The following is a 21,071-nucleotide window of genomic DNA, read 5'->3' on the forward strand; positions in this document are numbered from 1 at the left end:
TTTTTTTTTGCCGATAGCCATCCTAATGGGTGTGAAGTGGTATCTTATTGTAGTTTTGATTTGCATTTCCGTAATGATCAGTGATGCTGAAACACTCTTGTGATGGTCAAGTGTGGGATTTCTCATCTCCCACATCATCTGATACAACAGCCATAATTCTGTCCCCATTGTACAGATGGAGAGACTGAGAGGGCTGGGTCTTGCCCAAGGTCACACTCAGGTCGGGGACAGAGCTTGACTTGAAGCCAGGAAGCTGGGTCATGTACGGGCATCAGACTGCCTGGGGTTGAATCCTAGTTCTGCCATTTGCTGGCTGTGACTTCTGGCAAGTCATTTTTTTTTTTGCTTGGAGACTTCATTGTCCCCATCTGTGAAATGGGGACTCATGGGGCTGCTGTGAGGGTGCCTGGGTACCCAGCACATGATTGATAATTGCTAACTGAGCTTCAGACATCAAACCCTAGCCCACCCTCACTTTTTGGGGCCAGAGGACGCTCAGACTTGGGCAGGGGCGTGAAGAATAAACTTTAATTTCTCTCGAGGTGGGGCCTCTAGTTAGGCTGCTCTCTGGGTGGGGTCACAGAGCCGTGCACACGCACTCGGTATAGGCAGGTGAAGCGTGGGTTCCCCCAGTTGCTTGATATCTTCACCTTGACTGCTCCAAAAGTCCTGGGAGGGTGGTTCTAGAAAAGAGTCACAGACGGGGGGCAGCTCGCCATAGGCCCCCACCCGGCCTGTCCAGAGGAGTGTTTGGGAGAGAAAGGGAACCTTCCATTTCCTCAGGTGGGGAAACTGAGGCTCAGAGAGCAGAATGTCCCCAAAGCCACACAGTAAGTTGCTACTCAGGGGCTGGGATGGAAAGGGATGAGGCCAGAGGACAGACAGACTGTGATGAGGAATGCGTCCCAGCACAGCACATATGTGCTCCGGGACCCTGGGCAAACCACGCCCTCTCTGGGCTTCAGTTCCCCGTCTGTAAGAGGGAGCTGTAATATCTGCTTCTCAGGGTTGCCATAAGCATGAAATGAGATCTCGGGGCCAGATGGCTTACTGGCACCTGGCACACAGTAGGTGCTCTGTAAGTGCTTCGCCCTCCCCTTTTTGCACCCTCCCCAGAGGGGATGGAGCCCAGTGCAAAAGGGGGCCTTGGCCTGTGAGATCTCACTGGATGGTCTCAACCTATCAGGGAATTACACCACAGGAAACTGAGGCCCAGAGAGAAAGGGAATGGCCTGAGATCACAGAGAACGTTTGGTTGGGTCAGGATTTGGGTCAGGGTTAGCCTGATTCCCAAGCCTAGACATCCCACTGAGCCTCAGGGCCATTCCAGCAGCCACCCTCTGGGCCTGCTTCTGTCCCCAACTCCCTCCCCTCCAGGCCTCAGCTTCCCCACCTGTGGTTGGACCAGGTGCTAATCATGTGTTCCCCCAGTATGGAGACTCTAAGTTTGAGGCCAGCAGCCCTGGCCTGACAGGCCCCACCTGCTCAACACTTGTTGTCCCTGGGAGGAACCACAGCGGGAGGGATCCTGGGCAGGTCAGGGAAATGGAAGCGAATAGGTCTCCTTAGGGTCCTACCCTAGGCCCTGGGCAGTAGCTCTATCACTCTGGGCCTCAGTTTCCTCATCTGTCAGTGGGTTAGTGACAACTGTGCACCTCCTCGGGCTGCTGGGAGATGAAGTGGGGGCCCCTGGGTAAAGCCCTGCACGCAGTGTGTGTTCATCAGATGCTCAACGTGGGCAGCTTTTCTTAGGTACCTGGAGCTGGAACATCTGAATGATGTTTTCTGGCTGAAACTGGAACGCTCCCAGGAACACCTCCTTCTTTGGGGAAACTTCCATGCCCTGGAGAATCAGAACCACAAAGAAAGTGTCAGGCACAGGTAGGACATCTAGAGGGTGCTGCCTTCTCCCAGCCGAGACTTGCACACCTCCCAGGATGGGGAGCTCCCTACCTCTTTGGGCACCGTTGCATTGCAGCACAGAGTAAATGAATAGGAAAGAGCATTGGACTGGGAGTCAGAAGGTTAGGGGTCCACTTCTAACTCTGCCATAGACTTGTAGGGTTTGATGTTTCCCTGCCCTTTCTCTGAATCTCCAGTTTTCTTATCCGTAAAATGGGGGCTTAATGGTCTCTAAAGACTAAATTGGCTCTGAAAAGCTTGGGTTGAAATAAAGTACTGTTTACCCCCTTTCCTTGAAGGCTGTGATCTGACCCCAACCCTGGCCATTCCCAGCCTTAAGGTCCAGCCCCTGCAGGCTTCGGGAATTGTGCAGACAGTTTATCACAGTGCCTGGAATACTGCCATTATGAGCTGTCCCCTCCCTCAGTTAAGCATCGCTCCCGGCCAGGGTGTGCTCACGTAGATGATGAAGTCCTTGGGGGCAGTGTCCAGGCTGCCTGACAGTGAGATGGTCTTGGGGATGTGCTGCAGTGTCAGGTTGGACAGGTAGACCTTCTGGGCCAGTTGGATGGTCACCTGGCCTCTGTCACCCGAGAAGGCCCAGCAGTTGCCAGGTGTCATGTTGGGCTAGAAGTGGCAGATGCAGTGAGGGCTTTGCTGGGTGGGTGGGTGGGTGGGTGGGTGAGAGCAGATTGCTCATCCCACCCTGGCTTGCCTAGACCTCATCGGCCCTCCTGGATGAGCCAGATCCTTCCTGTCTACAAAGCTTGGCTCGAGTACCACCAACACCAGGAAGATTCCCTGACTATAGGTAGCAAGGATAAGCCTTCCCCTCAGCCCAGCACAGCGAGGGCAGGGGCCTTCTCAGGGCCCTGAGGGTTCCCTGCCCCTCAAGACTTGAGGGCTGGGGGAGGGGCCCTTTCCAGTGCCAAAGCAGGCTGTCCTTGCCCCTGTGCCTGCCCCCCCCAGGGGTCCCTGCTGTCTGCACTGGCCTCTTGCCCTTGCTGCCTGACTTCTCCCCAGAGCCCCCCTTGCCCCATCAGTTGCCCCCTTTCTCTGCCTCTGCACCCCGCTCTCTTGTTCCTACCCCTGCCCCAGGCCCCCACCCCCTGCACTCTCGCTCCAACCTCTGCCTTCAGTTCCTGCCCCGAGGCCCCTGACCACACCCCTGCCACTCTCCCCAAGTCCTGCCATTCCTCCTGCCTCAAGGATCACGTCCGGGGGCTGCGCATAGTTCCACAGCCGGATCCAGTTCCAGTAAGAGCGAGCCTTGTCGTGGTTGTATGTGGCTGACGTTTGCTCATAGTCGATGGAGGCCCCTGTATGGGAGGTGATGGTGCAGGGTTGTGGGGAGGGGTGTCAGCTGAGCAGCCCTGGCTTCTGCCTGGTGGAGGGGAGACTCACTATGTGCCGGGGGAGCACTTTGGAAGAGTCACTGGTGCTCTCTGGACTTTAGTGTTCTCCTCTGGGAAATGGGAGTAATAATAGTAACAATAATAGTAGTAATGATAGCATCCATTTCATAGGGTTGTTGTGAGGTTACGAGGAGTTAATACACCAAACTGTTTTTCCAGCAGCGCCTGGTGCGAAGTAAGGTGCTTGCTCACTTACGTCAGCCTAGTTACTATAACCTGGTTATTATTACTATGGCCATGATTATACCCATTTCACAGAGGAAGAAACTCCGGGCATGAGAAGTTAGACTGACGCCTTCTGACCCTACATCTCCTTGGGCCTGCGGGTGCCTGCGTGAGCTGGTACTGTCTGCACAGGGCAGCCCACCCTGCCGGCCCACCTCCCTTCTTCCCACACAGCCCCTCACAGGGGCACCTTTCACGTCGGTTCCCTTAGTCTGGAATGCTTTTCCCTCCTCACCAGGTCTCAACCCAGCGTCCTCCTTCCCACCCCTCTACTGCAGCCAGTGGCTTTATTTTTCCAAGGCACGATTGCCAACTGTAATTGGCCCGTGGTCAGTCTCCCCAGCCGGGCAGGGACAGCTCTGCTGACCCCTGGATTTGTAGGATGATGGGTGGGGGAGGGCGGGGGAAGGGCCTCCCCTCCCCACCTCAGCTGCCATGGGAGAAAACGGAAAACTGTAACAAGGAGACCAGCTGGGAGGCAGAGGTTAGCTCTGAGGACAAACTTCCCAGCAGCGGGGTGTGCCCCAGACCAGAATTGAAATCACCCTCTGAAGGGTTTCTAAGGAAACTGGAGGTGGGCCGATTGGTGGGGCAAGGGGGAGGGGGAGGGGGCCAGGGAGAGGCACTCACCTATCGACTTCAGGGCAAAGTCCGGCTTTTCAATGTAATCTCCTTGGATCATCTTCATTATTTTCTGGGCCATTTTTTGCTGAGAAGGCAGAAAACCCAAGCTGTGCACTCGTGCGTTCTTATGGATCATGGTCTACAGGTGTGTTCACACCAGGTGATGTGTGCCTTCAGGACTCCCTCTTGTCCCTACCTGCTTGCCCCTGCGTGGTCCACACACAGGGCTGCCCCGTGCTATGCTGTGAGGAAGCCCAGGGCCAGCCCTATCCCACCCATAGGGTTACTTAGTATTTTCACACCCACTGTGATGGGATGTCACACACGCAGGACCAGGGGTCTCAGTGAAGTTAAGGGCAGGGGAGGTGGAGTCAGACCTTTCCTGCTAAGAGCCCTTGGGCTATTTACCGCCCCCTGAGTCTCGATTTTCTTGTCTGTAAGATGGGCTGATAATCGCGTCCACCTCCTACTTTTGCAAGGATTAGAGCTGAGACTCAAAGCCGCTACTATATGCCAGGACTGTCTTCCGCTTCACGTATGGTCACTCTTATGGCCCCACAGCAACCCTAGGAGGTATGTACTATTATCATCCCCATTTTAAGGAGGAGAACCCTGAGGCACAAAAGGGTAACTTGTCCAGGGTCACACAGCTGTTAAGAGGCAGACCCGGGACCTTGGGTTCCAGAGTTCAGGCTCTCAACCACTATGCTCTGTTGCCAGAGAAAGACCGCAAAGCATTTAGCATAGTCCGTGCTCAGTAATCACCGGCTATTATTCTGTTAGACTCTTCACAGCTGTGACAGATTGTATTTTCTAAAAATGGCTGCAAAAATGTCTCCCGTTCCCCGCTCCTCCTCCAGTGTGGCTTTGACACCCTTCTCATGGAGACGTGGGACTTCAGTTCCCTCCCCATCGGTCTGGATGGGCCTGTGACTATGGCAGGAGTGATGCTGTACGACTTGTGGGCTCAGTCCTAAAAGGTGAACCGCCTGCTTCTCTGGAGACGCTCACTCTTGAAAGCCAGTTGCCGTGTTGTGAGGAAGCCCGTGCCATACGAAGGGACCACTATGGGTGCTTTAGTCAATAGTCCTGAGTTCCCAGCCGACAGCCAGCATCAACCTCCAGACAAGTGAATAAAGATTCCTCCAGATGATTCCAGACCCAGCTATTGGGTCACCCCTAGCCTTCAGGTCTTCCCAGCTGAGGCCCCAGACATCACGAAGCAGTGACAAACCATCCCCGCTGTGTCCTGTCTGAATTCCTGACCCACAGAATCTCTGAACATAATAAAATGGTAGTTTTGCACCACTACGTTTTAGGCTGGATTGTCACGCAGCAGTGGTAACTAAGATGATAGCTAGAGTGTTATAGGGCAGTGATTATTACTCTATTTCGTTGATGTGGAAACTGAGGCACAGAGAAGTAAGAGCTGAGCTCCAAAAGGTAAGAAAAGATTTTGCTCATAAAAAGATAAAAAAAGAAAAGATATTCCATCTATAAAATAAGAATAGGAAAATAAGAATATGAAAAGGAGCACCGAGAGAACAAAGAGGAAACCGTAATGAATTCAGAATACATTAGCAGAAATGAAGAACTCAGTAGAAGGTTTGGTAGGTAAAGTGACAATGTTTTCACAACAGTAGAGCAAAAAGATAGAGGAAAATGGGGTGAAAAGAAAAAAATCCCAGAGTATTAGTTTAGGACTTTGACATCCACATGAGTAGTTTCAAAACTGAGACTAGAGCAACCAGGGCCAGGGGGAAATCATCAATTTAATCACATGATTAAAGAACATTTCTTTTTTTTTTAAATTGAAGTATAGTTGATTTACATTGTTATGTTAGATTCTGGTGTATGGCAAAATGATTCAGTTATACACATCTATATATTTTTCAAATTCTTTTCTATTATAGGAAGAGATGTTGAATATAGTTCCCTGTGCTATACAGTAGGATCTTGTTGTTCATCTATTTCATATATAGTAGTGTGTATATGTTAATCCCAAACTCCCCCTCTAATTTATCCCTCCCCCCTTTCCCCTTTGGAAACCGTAAGTTTGTTTTCTATGTCTGTGAGCCTGTTTCTGTTTTGCAAATAAGTCCATTTTTATCATATTTTAAATTCCATATATAAGTGATATCATATGATATTTGTCTTTCTTAAAGAACATTTCTTAGGACTAAAGAACACGTTTCCAAATTAAAAGGGTTCCAAGTGTGGCCAGCCCATAGGCTTATTATTGTGACATTTCAGCTATAAGGTAAGAGGTAGGGCTTCTAGGTAAGATGTAGTAAGTTACAGAGAACCAGTGATCCCACTAAAAACAACTAGAAAAGGCCAGATAGTTTACTAAATCATATTTTAAAACCATCACTGAGCTATGAAAGAAACAGGAACAGAGGAACTAAAATTCTAGAGAGGGGACAACCACTCTAAAATGTGCTGACATTCTTTAAAAAATCCCTGGGGCATTTGATGATTCTGGGCATGGGTTGAGGACCTGAGTTTGGGTCGGACAAGGGGCTGCTACTGGTAAAAGAGAAAGTAGCAAAGTTTTTAACAGTTACATACAGTGGGTGAGACAAAATTGGAGATTTGAGGAGCCTTGACCATGACCACTTTCCTCCATTAGATGCTAACTGAACCCCAAGACTATGTAAGAAGCTAAAGGGCTACTTTGAAAGCTTCTGAAAGGCAGAATAAAACTTCCTGGTCTCACAAGCCTTAGTAAACAAAGTCCCTCTGAGGAAGTGGACCCCAAAACAAAACAAGCAAGAGGTTAAAGCCTTAGAAAAGTGATTCTCCTTATTGTGTGCCAGAATCACTGAAGGACTTGTTGAAACATAGATAGTTGGTTCCCATCATCAAAGTATATGATTTGGTAGATCTGGGTGGGGCCCATTAATTTGAAAATTTTAACATTTTTTCCAGTTAATGCGGATGCTGCTGGAATAGGGGCCTCACTGTAAGAACTCATGCCCTAGAAGAAATGCTAAATCAATACTGAGTAGCTACAGCTGTGCTTACCTGAGGGCACTAAACCAATTATGGGTACAATTAGAGGCTGAGAATCCAAGCTTGACCCTGGCAGGTAAGGCTTCCAGTGGGGTCAGAGATTTTGTATCCAAAATTGGAAACTCAAAGCCCAGAAATAAATCCACACACCTATGGTCAATTAATCTTTGACAAAGAAGGTGAGAATATATTGATACAATGGAGAAAAGACAGTCTCTTCAGCAAGTGGTGTTGGGAAAGATGGACAGCTACATGAAATTAATGAAGTCAGAACACACCCTCTCACCATACACAAAAATAAACTCAAAATGGCTAAAAGACTTAAATATAAGATATGATACCATAAAACTCTTAGAAGAGAACATAGGCCAAACATTCTCTGACATAAATTGTACCAATTGTTTTTCTTAGATCAGTCTCCCAAGGCAATAAAAATAAAAGCAAAAATAAACAAATGGAACCTAATCAAACTTATGAGCTTCTGTACAGCAAAGGAAACCATACACAAAATGAAAAGACAGCCTACAGACTGGGAGAAAATATCTGCAAATGATGCAACCAACAAGGGCTCAATTTCCAAAATATACAAACAGCTCATACAACTCAATAATAAAAAACCAAACAGCCCAATCAAAAATGGGCAGAAGACCTAAATAGACATTTCTCCAAAGAAGACATACAGAGGGCCAACAGGCACATGAAAAGATGCTCAACATTGCTAATTATTAGAGAAATGCAAATCAAAACAACGAGGGACTACCTCATACCAGTCAGAATGACCATCATTAAAAATTCTACAAATAACCAATGCTGGAGAGGGTATAGAGAAAAGGGAACCCTGTTACACTGTTGGTGGGAATGTAAGTTGGTGCAGCCACTATGGAAAACAGTATGGAGGCTCCTCAAAAAGGTAAAAATAGAGTTGCCATATGATCCTACAATCCCAATCCTGGACATATATCCAAACAAAAGTATAATTCGAAAAGATACATGCACCCGATATTCATTGAAGCACTATTTACAATAGCCAAGACATGGAAACAACCTAAATGGCCATCAACAGATGAATAAAGAAGATGTGGTATATATACATATATAAAGTGGAATACAACTCAGCCATAAAAAAGAATGAAATAATGCCATTTGTGGCAACATGGATGGACCTAGAGATGATCATACTAAGTGAAGTATGTCAGAAAGAGGACAAATACTATATGATATCACTTATATGTGTAATCTAAAATATGACATGAATGAACTTATTTACAAAACAGAAACAGACTCACAGACATAGAGAACAGACTTGTGGTTGCCACGGGGGAGGGGAGGTGGGGGAGGGATGGACTGGGAGTTTGGGACTAGCAGATGCAAACCATTATATATAGAATGGATAAACAACAAGGTCCTACTGTATAGCACGGGGAACTATAATCGATATCCTGTGGTAAACCATAATGGAAAAGTATGAGAAAGAATATATATGTATGTATGACTGAATCACTTTGCTGTATAGCAGAAATTAACACAACATTGAAAATCAACTATATTTCAATAAAATAAATTTAAAAAAATTGGAAACTCAAGAGGCCTCAAACACATGGCAGTCTTTCCCATCAAGACATTTACCAGGACTTCCCTGGTGGTGCAGTGGTTAAGAATCTGTTTGCCAATGCAGGGGACATGGGTTTGATACTTGGTCCGGAAGATCCCACGTGCCATGGAGCAACTAAGCCCGTGTGCCACAACTACTGGACCTGCACTCTAGAGCCCACGAGCCACAACGACTGAGCCCGCCCGCCACAACTACTGAAGCCTGCAAGCCTAGAGCTCGAGCTTCGCAACAAGAGAAGCCACCCCAATGAGAAGCTCGCACACCGCAACGAAGACCCAGCACAGCCAAAAAAAAAAAAAAAAAAAATTACCAATTTTTGAAACTGCACGGGCAGGAGGCTAGAGGGTTAAACTGAAAACCTCTGACTAAATCCTATAAAAATTGCAATCCAGGTCTGAACCAGTTCAATGCATGTTTACATAGAAGTGATCAGTATACTTCATCTTCCTTACAAAGAAAAGGGGGAACTCTCCCTGTTTGAAATTATAATTATCTGGAGCATCTAGTTCTTTTGTAAACAATGTCCAGAAAACACTAAAAAATTACCAGACATGAAAAGGCAAGACCATAAGATTGATACTCCAAAGAAAAAACGGAAAATAGGAGACCATAGATGATCCAGATATTAGATTTAGCAGACAAGGATTTAAAAATAATTGTGACCAGTATGTTAAATAAAATAAAGGAAAAGACAGACAGCATAGATGAAATGATGGGGAATTTCACCATAGAATTAAAAACTATGAAAAAGAATCAAATATATATTCTAGAACTAAACAATACAGTATATGAAATTAAGAACTTAATGGAAAGATTTGAGTAGATTGGACAGAACAGACTACAGGATTATTAGTTAACCTGAAGTAATATGAAGAGGAAGTATCAAAACTTAAGCACATAGAGAAAAAGAATGAGAAAACAAGCAAACCAGGTAATAATATAGGAATTATGTGGAAAGCACTCTAAAGTTTAGCATAGATGTAATTGGAGTCCCAGGAGAGGAGATAGATAATGGGGTAGAAACAATATTTTAAGAAGATAATGGGGTAGAAACAATATTTTAAGAAATAATAGCTAAGAATTTTCCTAAACTATTGAAATAAAATCAACGCAGAGAGTCAATAATTTCAGCAACCCCCCAAGCAGATTAAATATAGAACACTGGAGGTAAAAAGAATATCCTACAAACTCTCAGGAATGAAAACAGATCACACTCAAAGGATGAATAATAAGAGTGACATTAAACTTCTCTAAAGCAACAGTATAAAATACAACACAATAGTGGACGTCTTTCAAAATCCTCAGGGGAAAATTTCCTATCTAGGATTCTATTCCCAGCCAAACTATCAATCAAGTGCAAGAGTAGAGTAAAGATGTTTTCAAACACGCAAGTCCTTAAAAAAATAATATACCTCTTATTTTGCTCTTTGCCAGGAAATTATTGTGGGATATGCTCCACCAAAACTTGGGATATGAGGAGTGGGGCATCAAACAAAGAGAGGTCAGGTGTTTGGGGGCAGAATGGCCAGCATCTCACCTCATCTGACATGGCTTCCATCTTCTGGAGCTTGGCAACGAGCTGATTCAAGTTGCCTCGGAGGTCCTGGATTTCCCCAGCGTGATGTTGCACCTTTTCTTGGTACATCCTTATGAGGAAGGAGTGAGAATATGGACTGACCAATTTGTGATGCTGCTGCTATTACCCTCAGATTCTACCTTTGCCAGTCAGCCCACAGAGAACTAGCTTCATATTTTCCCATTCTCATGGACCCATCCCTGAACCTACCCAGAAAGTTCTTATCTCTAAAATATTACTCATGCTCTTCCTTCTGCTTGGACTATCCAACTATCCTTAAACCCAGCTCATTCCTTCTAAATATTTGAGTATTTTGTCTGCATTTAAGGATGCTGCCACCAGGTGGTATCTTGTTGGTTAAAATTTCTTATTTGCTGAGCACTAACTATGGGCCAGGAACTATTCAAGACAGTTTACATCTTCATTAATACCCATAATTACCTAGAACAAGGTGGATGTTATACCTCACTCATAAATGGGGAATCAAAGGCCCAGAGATGTGAAGTGACTTGCATAAGTTTAGCCAGGTAGGAAGTATGGAAGCTGGGATTTAAACCCAGATTTTCTGGCAGAGCCCACATTCTTAGCCAATACGTCTGAGGTCCTGGCTATAGCTCTGTTTTTTAGGTGATAATAGGACTATTTAGCAGATTCTTCTTACCTCAATCTCTGCAGTGGACCATTTATGCTGTCATCCTGGTGGGGTGTTGAGGAAAGCAAGGGATCTTCTTCAGATGACCTAATCTGGGCCCAATAGAGTTTCATCCATCCATCCTCCCACAACCATAAATCCATCCACTCATCCACTTTCCTATTTATTCTTCCACCCACCGACCCATCCATCCACCTGCCATACATTCAAAATCCAATTTACCCTTCTTTTCATTCATCCATCCACATACACTTCCATCCACCCTTTCCCATCCATCTGCTCCTCCATTTATCCAATCTTTCTTATCCATCTACCCTCCTATCCATCTGCCTTACCTTATCCATTGACCGTCTCATCAATCCATGCACGCATGCATCCCTCTACCCTCCCATCTATCTACCATCCCACTCAACTATCCATTCATCCATCTATCCATTTACTCAGGCTATCCCATCTGCCCTCCCATCCATCCACTCTCTCATCTGTACACTCTTCCATTCACCCATCCATTTTTCCCCCTATCCCTTTCCCCCATCCCTACATCCATTACTTCCATCCCCCATCCATTCACATTCCCATCTGGCCATCAAGACATCCAGCGTTGATCATGTCCACCCTGTGCCTGGCTTTGAGGTGGACATTGCTGGAATGAATCAGACCTGGCTCTGCCTTCAAGGACTCCTAATACAGTTGGGGAAATAGTTATTACAAAAAAATTGCATTTATGTTTACAGAAAATTGTGGGAGAGGGGAATGTGACTACCTCTGCTTAGGTGTTCCTGGAGGAGGTGACATTTTAGCTGGATCTTGAAGCATATATATGATGAAGTTCATGAGGGGAGAAGAGCAGAGGGAAGGACAGGCCCATCAGATCCCCTTTCTCTCTAGGGCTCTTTTCTGTCCTTAGACAGGGAGCTCTGGCCATTGGTTTCCTCCTCCTTCTCCAGGAACCACAAAGCAAATGGTCTCATCTCAATTAAGCAGAAGAACAAACTGCCTTGAATAGAGAGAAATGTGTTCCCTGGCCGCACCATCCCACTCTAGGTGGGGGCCTTGACAAAGAAGAGATGGGTCACTTCTGGGAATGAGTGACAGGAGAGGCGTCCTGGAGGAGGAACTATGCCTCTGGTCCTCAAAATCACATTTTGGCAGGAGAAATGGGTTCCAGGTGGGTGGCATGGCAAAGGCAGAGATTTGGAGCTGGAATGAGTCAGGAACTGAGTAGGGTCCAGTTGTGACCCTAAGAGTGAAAGGAGCTTATGAAGGCAACATTGACTGGCTGGGGTGAGGCCAGTCAGTGGTGGGGCCTGAAGAGAGCACACACTCACCTGCCAGACATCCATTTTGGACAGCAAGTGCATAGAAAACATCCAGAATCCTGTGGGGATGGGGGAATGAGAATGAGCCATTTAAGATGAAAGGCTAAGAGCTCTGGAGTGAAGCCATCTGGATTCAAATCCCAGCCTTGCCACTTACTAGCATTTGGGAGAAGTTACTTAATCTCTCTACACTTCAGTTTCCTCCTCTGTAAAATGGGAATAGCAGTCATATCCACTTCATGATTGAATGATATCATATATGCAAAGTGTCTCACATAAACCAACTAATCTGTCTCCTCTCCCTCTCCTGTCTCAATCTTACTGGGGATAATTGACAAAGAGAAGAAAAGGGGGTGTGGTCTCCCCTGCATTTTATGATACCTGTGCTGCCTGAAATCTCATTATTCAAGCCATTATTAAAAGCTTGTAAAACCCATTGGTTGTTCATGATAAAACACTCAACAAACCAGGAATAGAATGGAGCTTTCTCAGTCTGAAAAAGGCCATTTATGAAAACCCACAGTTAACATCATACTTAATGGTGAAAGACTGGAGGTCTGCTCTTGCCAGTTTTCTTTCTTTCTCTTTCTTTCTTTCTTTCTTTTTCTCGCTTTCTTTCTTTTTCTTTCTTTCTCTTTCTTCTTTCTTTCATCTTCCTTCCTTCTTTCCTTCCTTCCTCCTTCCTTCCTCCTTCCTTCCTTCCTTCCTTCCTTTCTTTCTTTTTCTTTCTTTCTGTCTTTCTTTCCTTCTTTCTTTCTTTCATCTTCCTCCCTCCCTTCCTTCCTTCCTTCCTTCCTCCCTTTCTTTTGACAGCACCGTGCAGCTTGTGGGATCTTAGTTCCCAGACTAGGGATTGAACCCGGACCCTGGCAGTGAAACCAATGAGTCCTAACCACTGGACCACCAGGGAATTCCCTGCTCTTGCCATTTCTATTTAACATTATTCTGGAGATTATAGCCAGGTCAATTAGTCAAGAAAAAGAAATAAAAGGCAGATGACATGATGTTGCATATAGAGATCCTAAAGTATACAAGACTGGGTGTCTTGCCTAGTGTCAGCAGTAACACATGAATTTGGCAAGGTTGCAGGATACAAGATCAGTACACAAAAATCAATTGTACAGTTGACCCTTGACAACAAGGGGTTGAACTGTGGAGTTCACTTACATACAGATTTTTTTCAATAAATATACCTTCGGCTCTCCATGTTGGGGGGTTTCACATCTGCAGATTCAACCAACTGCTGATCGAAATTTCCATCTGCAGTTGGTCAAATCTGAGGATGCAAAACCTGCAAGTAAGGAGGGCTGACTGTATTCATTGTGCCACATGAATTTATAACATCTGCAGACTTTGGTATATACAGGGGTTCCTGGAACCAGTGCCCCTGAGGATACTGTATTTCTAAACACTAGCAATGAACAGTCTGAAAATGACATTAAGAAAGCAATTCCATCTATAACAGAATGGCAAAGAATAAAATACTTAGGAATAAATTTAACAAAAAAAGTACAAAGTTTTCACTCTGAAAACTACAAAACATCATTGAAAGAATTAAAGGAGGCATAGAGTTATTCATCAATACTGGAAAGACAGCCCAATGTTCATAGATTGGAAGACTTCACACTGTTCAGGTGGCACTACTCCCCAGATTCATGTGTGGATCAACGCAATCCCTATGGAAATCCCAATGGCCTCTTTTGTAGAAATGGAAAAGTTGATCCTAAAATTCATATTGTAATGTAAGGGACCCATAATAGCCAAAACAATTTCTAGATTTCAGAACTTACTGTAAAGCAACCAATCCAGGGTAGTACTAGCAAACACATAGACATATAGGTCAATAGCATAGACTTGAGAGTACAGAAATAAACCCTCATATTTATGGTCAATTGATTTTCAGTAAGAGTACCAGACAATTTAATGGGGAAAAGAAGTCTTTTCAATAAATGGTGCTGGAACAATTGTATATCTACTTCAAAAGAATAAGGTTGGACCCTTACCTCACACCATCTACAAAAATTAACTAAAAAATGAACCATGGACCTAAATGTAAGGGCTAAAACAATAAAAATTTTAGAAGAAAACATGGGAGTAAATCCTCATCACTTTGGGCTAGACAATGGTTTCTTAGATATGACACCAAAAGCACATATCACAAAAGAAAACACAGATAAATTGGACTTAATCAAAATTTACAATTGGCCTTAATCAAAGGACTTTATCAAGAAAGACAACCCACAGAATAAGAGAAAATATTTGCAAATCATATATCTGATAAGGGACTTGAATCCTGACTAATAAGGAATTTTTAGAACTCAAGAATAAAAAGTCAAACAATCCAATTTAAAAATGGGCAAAGATCTGAATAGACCTTTCTCCAAAGATGATAAACAAATGGCCAATAAGCGCAAGGAAAGATGTTTAACATCATTAGTCATTTGGGACATGAAGTAAGAACCATAATGAGATATCACTTCGCATGACCTAGGATGGCTGATAAAAGACAGACAATAATGATTGGAAGGGATATCAGCTCAGTGCTTAGTGTCCACTTAGAGGAGTGGGATAGGGATGGTGGGAGGGAGACGCAAGAGGGAGGAGATACGGGGATGTATGTATATGTATAGCTGATTCACTTTGTTATACAGCAGAAACTACCACACCGTTGTAAAGCAATGATACTCCAATAAAGATGTTAAAAAAAAATAATGATTGGAACCCTCACACATTGCTGGTGGGAATGTAAATGGTGCAGCCATTTGGAAGAGAAGTTTGGCAATTCCTCAGATAGTTAGAGTAATCCAGCAATTCTACACCTAGGTATATACCCAATAAAATTGCAAACACGTGTCCATGCAAAAATATTACAGGAATGTTCATAGCAACTTTATTAATAACAGCCAAAGAGTAGAAACAACCCTAATGTCTATCAGTTGATGGATGGATAAACAAAATGTGGCTTACCCATACAATGGATTTTCAGCCATAGAAAGGAATGAAATGCTTACGTATGCTACAAAATGGATGAACTTTGAAAACACTGTAAGTGAAGGGAACCAAAAGACAACATATTGTATGATTCTATTTACATGAAATGTCCAGAATAGGCAAATCCATAGAGTCAGAAAATAGATTAGTGGTTGCCTAGGTCGAAGGGGAGGGGGCGTGGGGAATGACTGCCAGGGACTGGGAAGTTTCTTTCGGGGGCAGTGAAAATACTGGAATTTGTTAGTAGTGATGGGTGCACTATTTTGTGAATATACTAAAAACTGCTGTGTTATACACTTAAAAATGGGGTTATTTATGGTATCCTTAATAACCTTAATAAAGCTATTTAAAAGAATCTTATCTGTTGGGTTATGTTGCCTAGGAATTCCTAATTTCCTAGGAAATTCTCCCCCTGCTCCAAACCCCGTGGTGCCCTTAAGTGGAAGGAGGAGATTCCTTTGCTTGAAAAAGCAAAGCTGTGATGCGGTGGTGGTGGTGGTGTCTGGTAGGAAGCCATAGAGACCCAGAGAGAGAGAGAGAGAGAGAGATGATTATCATAACATGGTCTGGGGAGAGCTTTACAGTTTTCAAAGTTTTTCTTAGCTTTCAAAAAATTTTCTTGGTCATTGTTTCATTTAATCTTCCGAGCAACACTGATTAGACAGATGAGGAAACTGAGGCTCCTAGAGGGGCAGTGTCTGACCCAGAGTCACATAGTCAGTGCCAGAGCCCTCACTCTTTCCCTTCCCAGGACGGGCAAGAGCCCAGGGATACCTCCACCTGGGATGGGGCAGGGCTCTGGATACACACCAAAAGCACAGAGGATCAGAACACCTGTCTTTCCCATGAGCTTGTAGAGGAACAGCTTGCATCTGGAAGACAGAGAAGCAGTGGTCAAGGCGAGGTAGGGCTTTGCACAGCCTAGTAAGTCTTAGCCTGGCTCTTGCCCCGTTCCCACCCCAAGAGACAGGTTCCTTTCTGGGCAATGACACTCTGTCCCTAATGCTGGCCATATTCTGTGGCTCCACAGCATCTCAGAGGAAAGAAAGCTCTTACCTCAGTATCTGGGGCCATCAGAGATCAACTCACAGTGGTCACCCATGTCCTTGTCACTCCCTCCATCTGTATACTGTTTGTCCCCTCCCTTCTTCTCTCCCGGGAAGTGCACCCTTCAGGGTTTCGTTCAAATGTCCCTTCTGCCTACAGCCTCCAGAGTCAACACTCCCAGCTTGGCACTGTTTTTGGTGTCTGCCTGCCCCACCCAACTGAGAGCTCATGAGTGATGGAGACCAGGTTGGGCCCGGAGTAGGCATTAAGGAAGTGTTTAGAATATAAACTTTAAATGAACGAATGAAGTGGAAAACTCTTGCAGGAATTTAGAGGCATTTGCATGGGCAGGGAACAGAAAGGGAAAGAATGGGACAGGCATTGCAGGCGGGAAGAACGGCCTGTACAAAGGTATGGAGGTGGGAAGAGGAATAGTGGGTCCAGGGAGTGAGAATCCTAGCTGGCCCATTGCTGGCCCAATGGATCCACAGCAGAAAACAGAATAAGAGGAGCTTGGAAAGAAAGGGAGGGACAAGATTTCAGAGGGCTACAGGCTGAGGTGCTGGAGCGATGGGGAGCCACACTGGGGTCTGGGGTGAGGCGATGCGATGCGATAAAAACCGGGTTTGAGATAGCTCATCTGAGGGGAGGTCCAAACCAGTGATGGGGCTGCCATGGTCACCAGTGTACGGTTCCAGTCCCCATAACCCTCCCCTCACCTGCCTCTGCTCACCTGCAGGTGTTGAACAGAACCTGGTGGGCCTGAGTCCTCAGGAAGCAAGCCAGGCGGCTGATCCAGGCTGTGGAGAAGACAGGGAAGCAGTGAGTAGCTGCACCCTCATTCTTATCCTGCAACAACTCACAGGGGTGAGACCCTGTTGTTGGGAGACCCTCTCAATTTGCTATTCGAGCCCAGGACAGTCCTTTGCTCTACTTATGGGTAAGCACCAGCTTGGAGTGAGTACTGGAACTATAGTAAACCCGCTAGCAACCAGTGGTTAATAAACACTTAAAAGTGACTCAGACACATGAAAAGTCTGAGATGTCCTTGCTAATGTCCATTCCCAGACACTGAGAGCTTCTCAGTAGAAGAGTCCTTGTCTGGTTCATCCCCGGGTGCCTAGCATTGCCCCGCATTGGGGAGCTAGGCAAAAAGTAGGGGTTCAGGATGGATGAATAGGTGGAAGGATGCATGGATAAATGGAAGAATGGGTAAGAGAATGGCTTGGAAGATAGATGAATAGGAAGATGAATGAGGATGGGAGAATGAGAGGGGGGTTAGAAGGATGAATGGGTTGATGACTGGTTGGATATGAATATTAACAAATAAAGGTATGGGTGAATTGATGGATGACTCAGTGAATCGATTGGAGGGATGGATGAACTAATAGGATACATGGATATCCCAGAAGGTGGATATGTGAACAGATGGTTGGATAAATGACTGAGTGGATGAATAGTGGAAGTGTGGCTGGATGAACATACAAGACTGATCTTTAGGGTGTGGTCAGAACCATGACCTTGAAGTGAGGGTGAGTTGCATCAAATCATTCCCATGACTTCAGAGACCAGCCTGGTGGCAGAGTAGAAAAGGCCTGGCAGTTAGCTTCTCCTCCAGACAGCAAGTCTCTCTCTCAGTCCCTCTCTCCAACCGTCAGAGAGCCTCGCTGGAATGACACCACTGACACCTCTGAAGGGAAGACCTCCAGAGCTCAACCTGCAGCCTGACTTGAGGCTGGGCCCTCTTCCCAGGCCCATGTTGATGGCCCAGGCAGCTCTTCTGTGTATACGTACACATACATCCCAGCATGCCCTGGGTCAGGCCTGAGGCATTGATGCGGATAGGCAACAGGAAGGTGTCACCTGCAGAGAGCACACGGCTGTCATGTCACTGCCAGCCTCTGGGATATGGTGCCTGCAGACACCGGGGGAGCATCCCTGCCCCCTTCCCTGCCCCTCCCCTTGCTGGGTGACCCTGGGTTGTCCATTTGACATCTTTGAGCCTCAGCCCCTCACTGCCCACAATGACCCTGGGATCCCCTCTCCCCTCCCTTCTCACTTGTGTTTGACAAAGCCTCCTCTGTCATCCTGCAGGTGTTCCGGCCTCGTTGGATGACCCTGGCAACAACAAGATTCACAATTGCATTTTACAACTTACAAGGAGTGTGACGTTCCCATTTTCCAGATGGAGAAACTGAATTGCAGAAAAGTTTGCTCAAGAACACAGGACTGCGAATCAGGGAGAGACCCAGGTCCGGCTGACCCCCGATGCAGGTCTCTTTAGAGGAAAGGACTCAGTTTGCTATGGCAGTCTTCCAAAAGCCACTCCCTCCTCTTACTGGCAGAAAGCTGGTTTTGGTCCCTTGTCCCCTTCTCCCCCGAGTGATTTAGATGGTCCTGATTGGTCTCAGCCTGTTGTATTCTCAGTCCCCTTGCTGTTGGCACAAGGATGGGGAAGTCTGCAGGGGTGAGGTGTGGGGGTGGATACAGGGATCTGGGACTTAGGGGAAAAGTTTTCTCACTGCTAAGCTGAGACCTACAGGATGCAATACCCACTCTCCTTCCACCCTATATGGCCATGCTTCTGTGTGACTCCTGGGACAGTGGTAGCCATCTTGTGACCATGAGCGGAGGCCAAAAGGGAGAGCAAAAAGACGGCAGGAGGGAATTCCCTGGTGGCGCAGTGGTTGAGAGTCCGTCTGCCGATGCAGGGGACATGGGTTCATGCCCCGGTCCGGGAAGATCCCACATGCCACGGAGCAACTAAGCCCGTGTGCCACAACTACTGAGCCTGCACTCTAGAGCCCATGAGCCACAATTACTGAAGCCCAGGCACCACAACTACTGAGCCCACGGGCCACAACTACTGAAGCCTGCGCGCCTAGAGCTTGTGCTCCACAACAAGAGAAACCACTGCAATGAGAAGCCCATGCACTGCAACAAAGAGTAGCTCCCACTCGCCGCAACTAGAGAAAGCCCGCACGAAGCAACGAAGACCCAACTCAGCCATAAATAAATAAATAAACTTTAAAAAAAAAAGGATGGCAGGAACCTGCATCTTGGCTGGCACTGCAGAACCTCAGAATTAATGTTCTCTGGAGCCACCCATATCTTGGGACCTTTGAATATGTGAGATAAATTTTCTGTATTCCTTTAAAATTTTTTTAATTGAAATATAGTTGTACAATATTTTATAAGTTACAGGTGTACAATACAGTGATTCTCAACTTTTAAAGGTTATAGTCCATTTATAGTTATTATAAAATATTAGCTATATTCCCCGTGTTATACATTTTTCTTTCTTTTCTTTTTTTAAAATTTTTATTGGAGTGTAGTTGCCTTACAATGTTGTGTTAGTTTTTACTGTACAGAAAAGTGAATCAGCTATACGTATACATATTTTCTTTATTTCTTAATGTAATGGTCTCCAAACATCATTTTTTATTATACTCCCAATGTTATTTATATATATATATATGTATAGCTATACATATATATATATCTACAAGTGTGCTGATATATTATTTGCCCTTTCAAATGTACAAGCTTTATTTATACCTGCCTGAGGAATATAAATTAAAAGAGGATGAGCTAAAGGAAAATACATACTGAAGTTCTAATAATTTTTCCCCTTACCCCAGTGAACTGTTTTGTACACCCTCTTGGGATATACACCTGTTCTGGGGGCCCAGACGTAGGCATCATTTTGAGCTGGAATTTCCATCACCTGCAGCCAGAGGTCTCCTACAGATAAAGATGGCAGAGATGTGTGTTTTCTCATTTACTATCTGTCTCCCTCACGTGAGCTCCACGGGGGCAGGGACCACACCCATCTGGTGCAACGCCATGCTCCCAGCACTCTGCCCAGTGCCTAGCACACAGAAGGTGCTCAGTAAACACGTGCTGAAAAGATAACCGCTCCACCACTTCCTGGCCGGGAGGCTTTAGGAAAGCCACTGTCTAATATCTCTGACCTCAGGTGCTGCATCTGTAGGCGCAGCTGGTAATGCCCGCTGGCTTCCAAGAAAAGGCTGAGGGGCAGCATTTTGTAAACTGTCAAGGGCTGGGCAGAGGGAGGGGATGCTGTCCTCACCTCCTGGATCTGACCTCCTTGGGGACGCGGGCCACATTTTTGCGTGGGTCACATGAGTTCCCAGGGCTCCTTGAGGACCGGGGCATCGATGTCCTTCTCTAGGATGGGGAATTGGTGGTAGGGCTCTCTGGGAGTCGGTGAGGAGGAAATGGCTACTTCTGCTGCCACCTCCTAGCGTTCCCTGGAAGGTGCCATGTGGAATCTTCCCTGGTCAAGGGGAGCTGTTGGCACTGTGACCTCACAGAGCAGGTGGGGATGGTCAGCCCAGTCTCTAGCTTGGCCCTGTAACTTCCCCTTGGAGGAACCCATTCTGACCAACTTTCCACTTTAAAGATGGAGAAATTGAGGTCTCAAGAAAGGAAGGGCCATGCCAGGGATTCTGGGGCTGGACAGGGGAGAGACCTGGCATGCCAATATCCAGGCCATGCTTTTTCTTGCTCCCAGGCCCCTTTCTGCCCCAATCTTCCCGCATTCTTAGGCTGTACACGAATTTATTCTGTAATGTCGAGCTTCTCCTTGGTGTTTGTATTTTACATAATACAAAATGACGTTTATGTGTTGTTGTCTTAATAAAGTTCTACTTTTTACTGGTGAAAAAGA

General features: G+C 45.7%; 1 protein-coding gene across 1 annotated transcript; it reads right to left on the reverse strand.

Moving 5' to 3' along the window:
* Nucleotides 1–509: 509 nt before the first annotated feature.
* Nucleotides 510–20,649, reverse strand: SUN5 (Sad1 and UNC84 domain containing 5). Its single transcript, XM_065893017.1, has 13 exons — nt 20,472–20,649; nt 18,438–18,496; nt 18,173–18,241; nt 17,112–17,178; nt 16,142–16,203; nt 12,350–12,399; nt 11,031–11,065; nt 10,331–10,439; nt 4,173–4,251; nt 3,106–3,221; nt 2,362–2,529; nt 1,757–1,843; nt 510–683 (listed from the first exon to the last, which is right to left on the reverse strand). The coding sequence occupies exons 1-13, from the start codon at nt 20,555–20,557 to the stop codon at nt 552–554; spliced, it is 1,119 nt and encodes a 372-aa protein (XP_065749089.1). The 5' UTR covers nt 20,558–20,649; the 3' UTR covers nt 510–551.
* Between the last annotated feature and the right edge of the window lie 422 nt (nt 20,650–21,071).

Source organism: Phocoena phocoena, chromosome 15, assembly GCF_963924675.1.
Source record: "Phocoena phocoena chromosome 15, mPhoPho1.1, whole genome shotgun sequence".
Classification (NCBI taxonomy): Eukaryota; Metazoa; Chordata; class Mammalia; order Artiodactyla; family Phocoenidae; genus Phocoena; species Phocoena phocoena.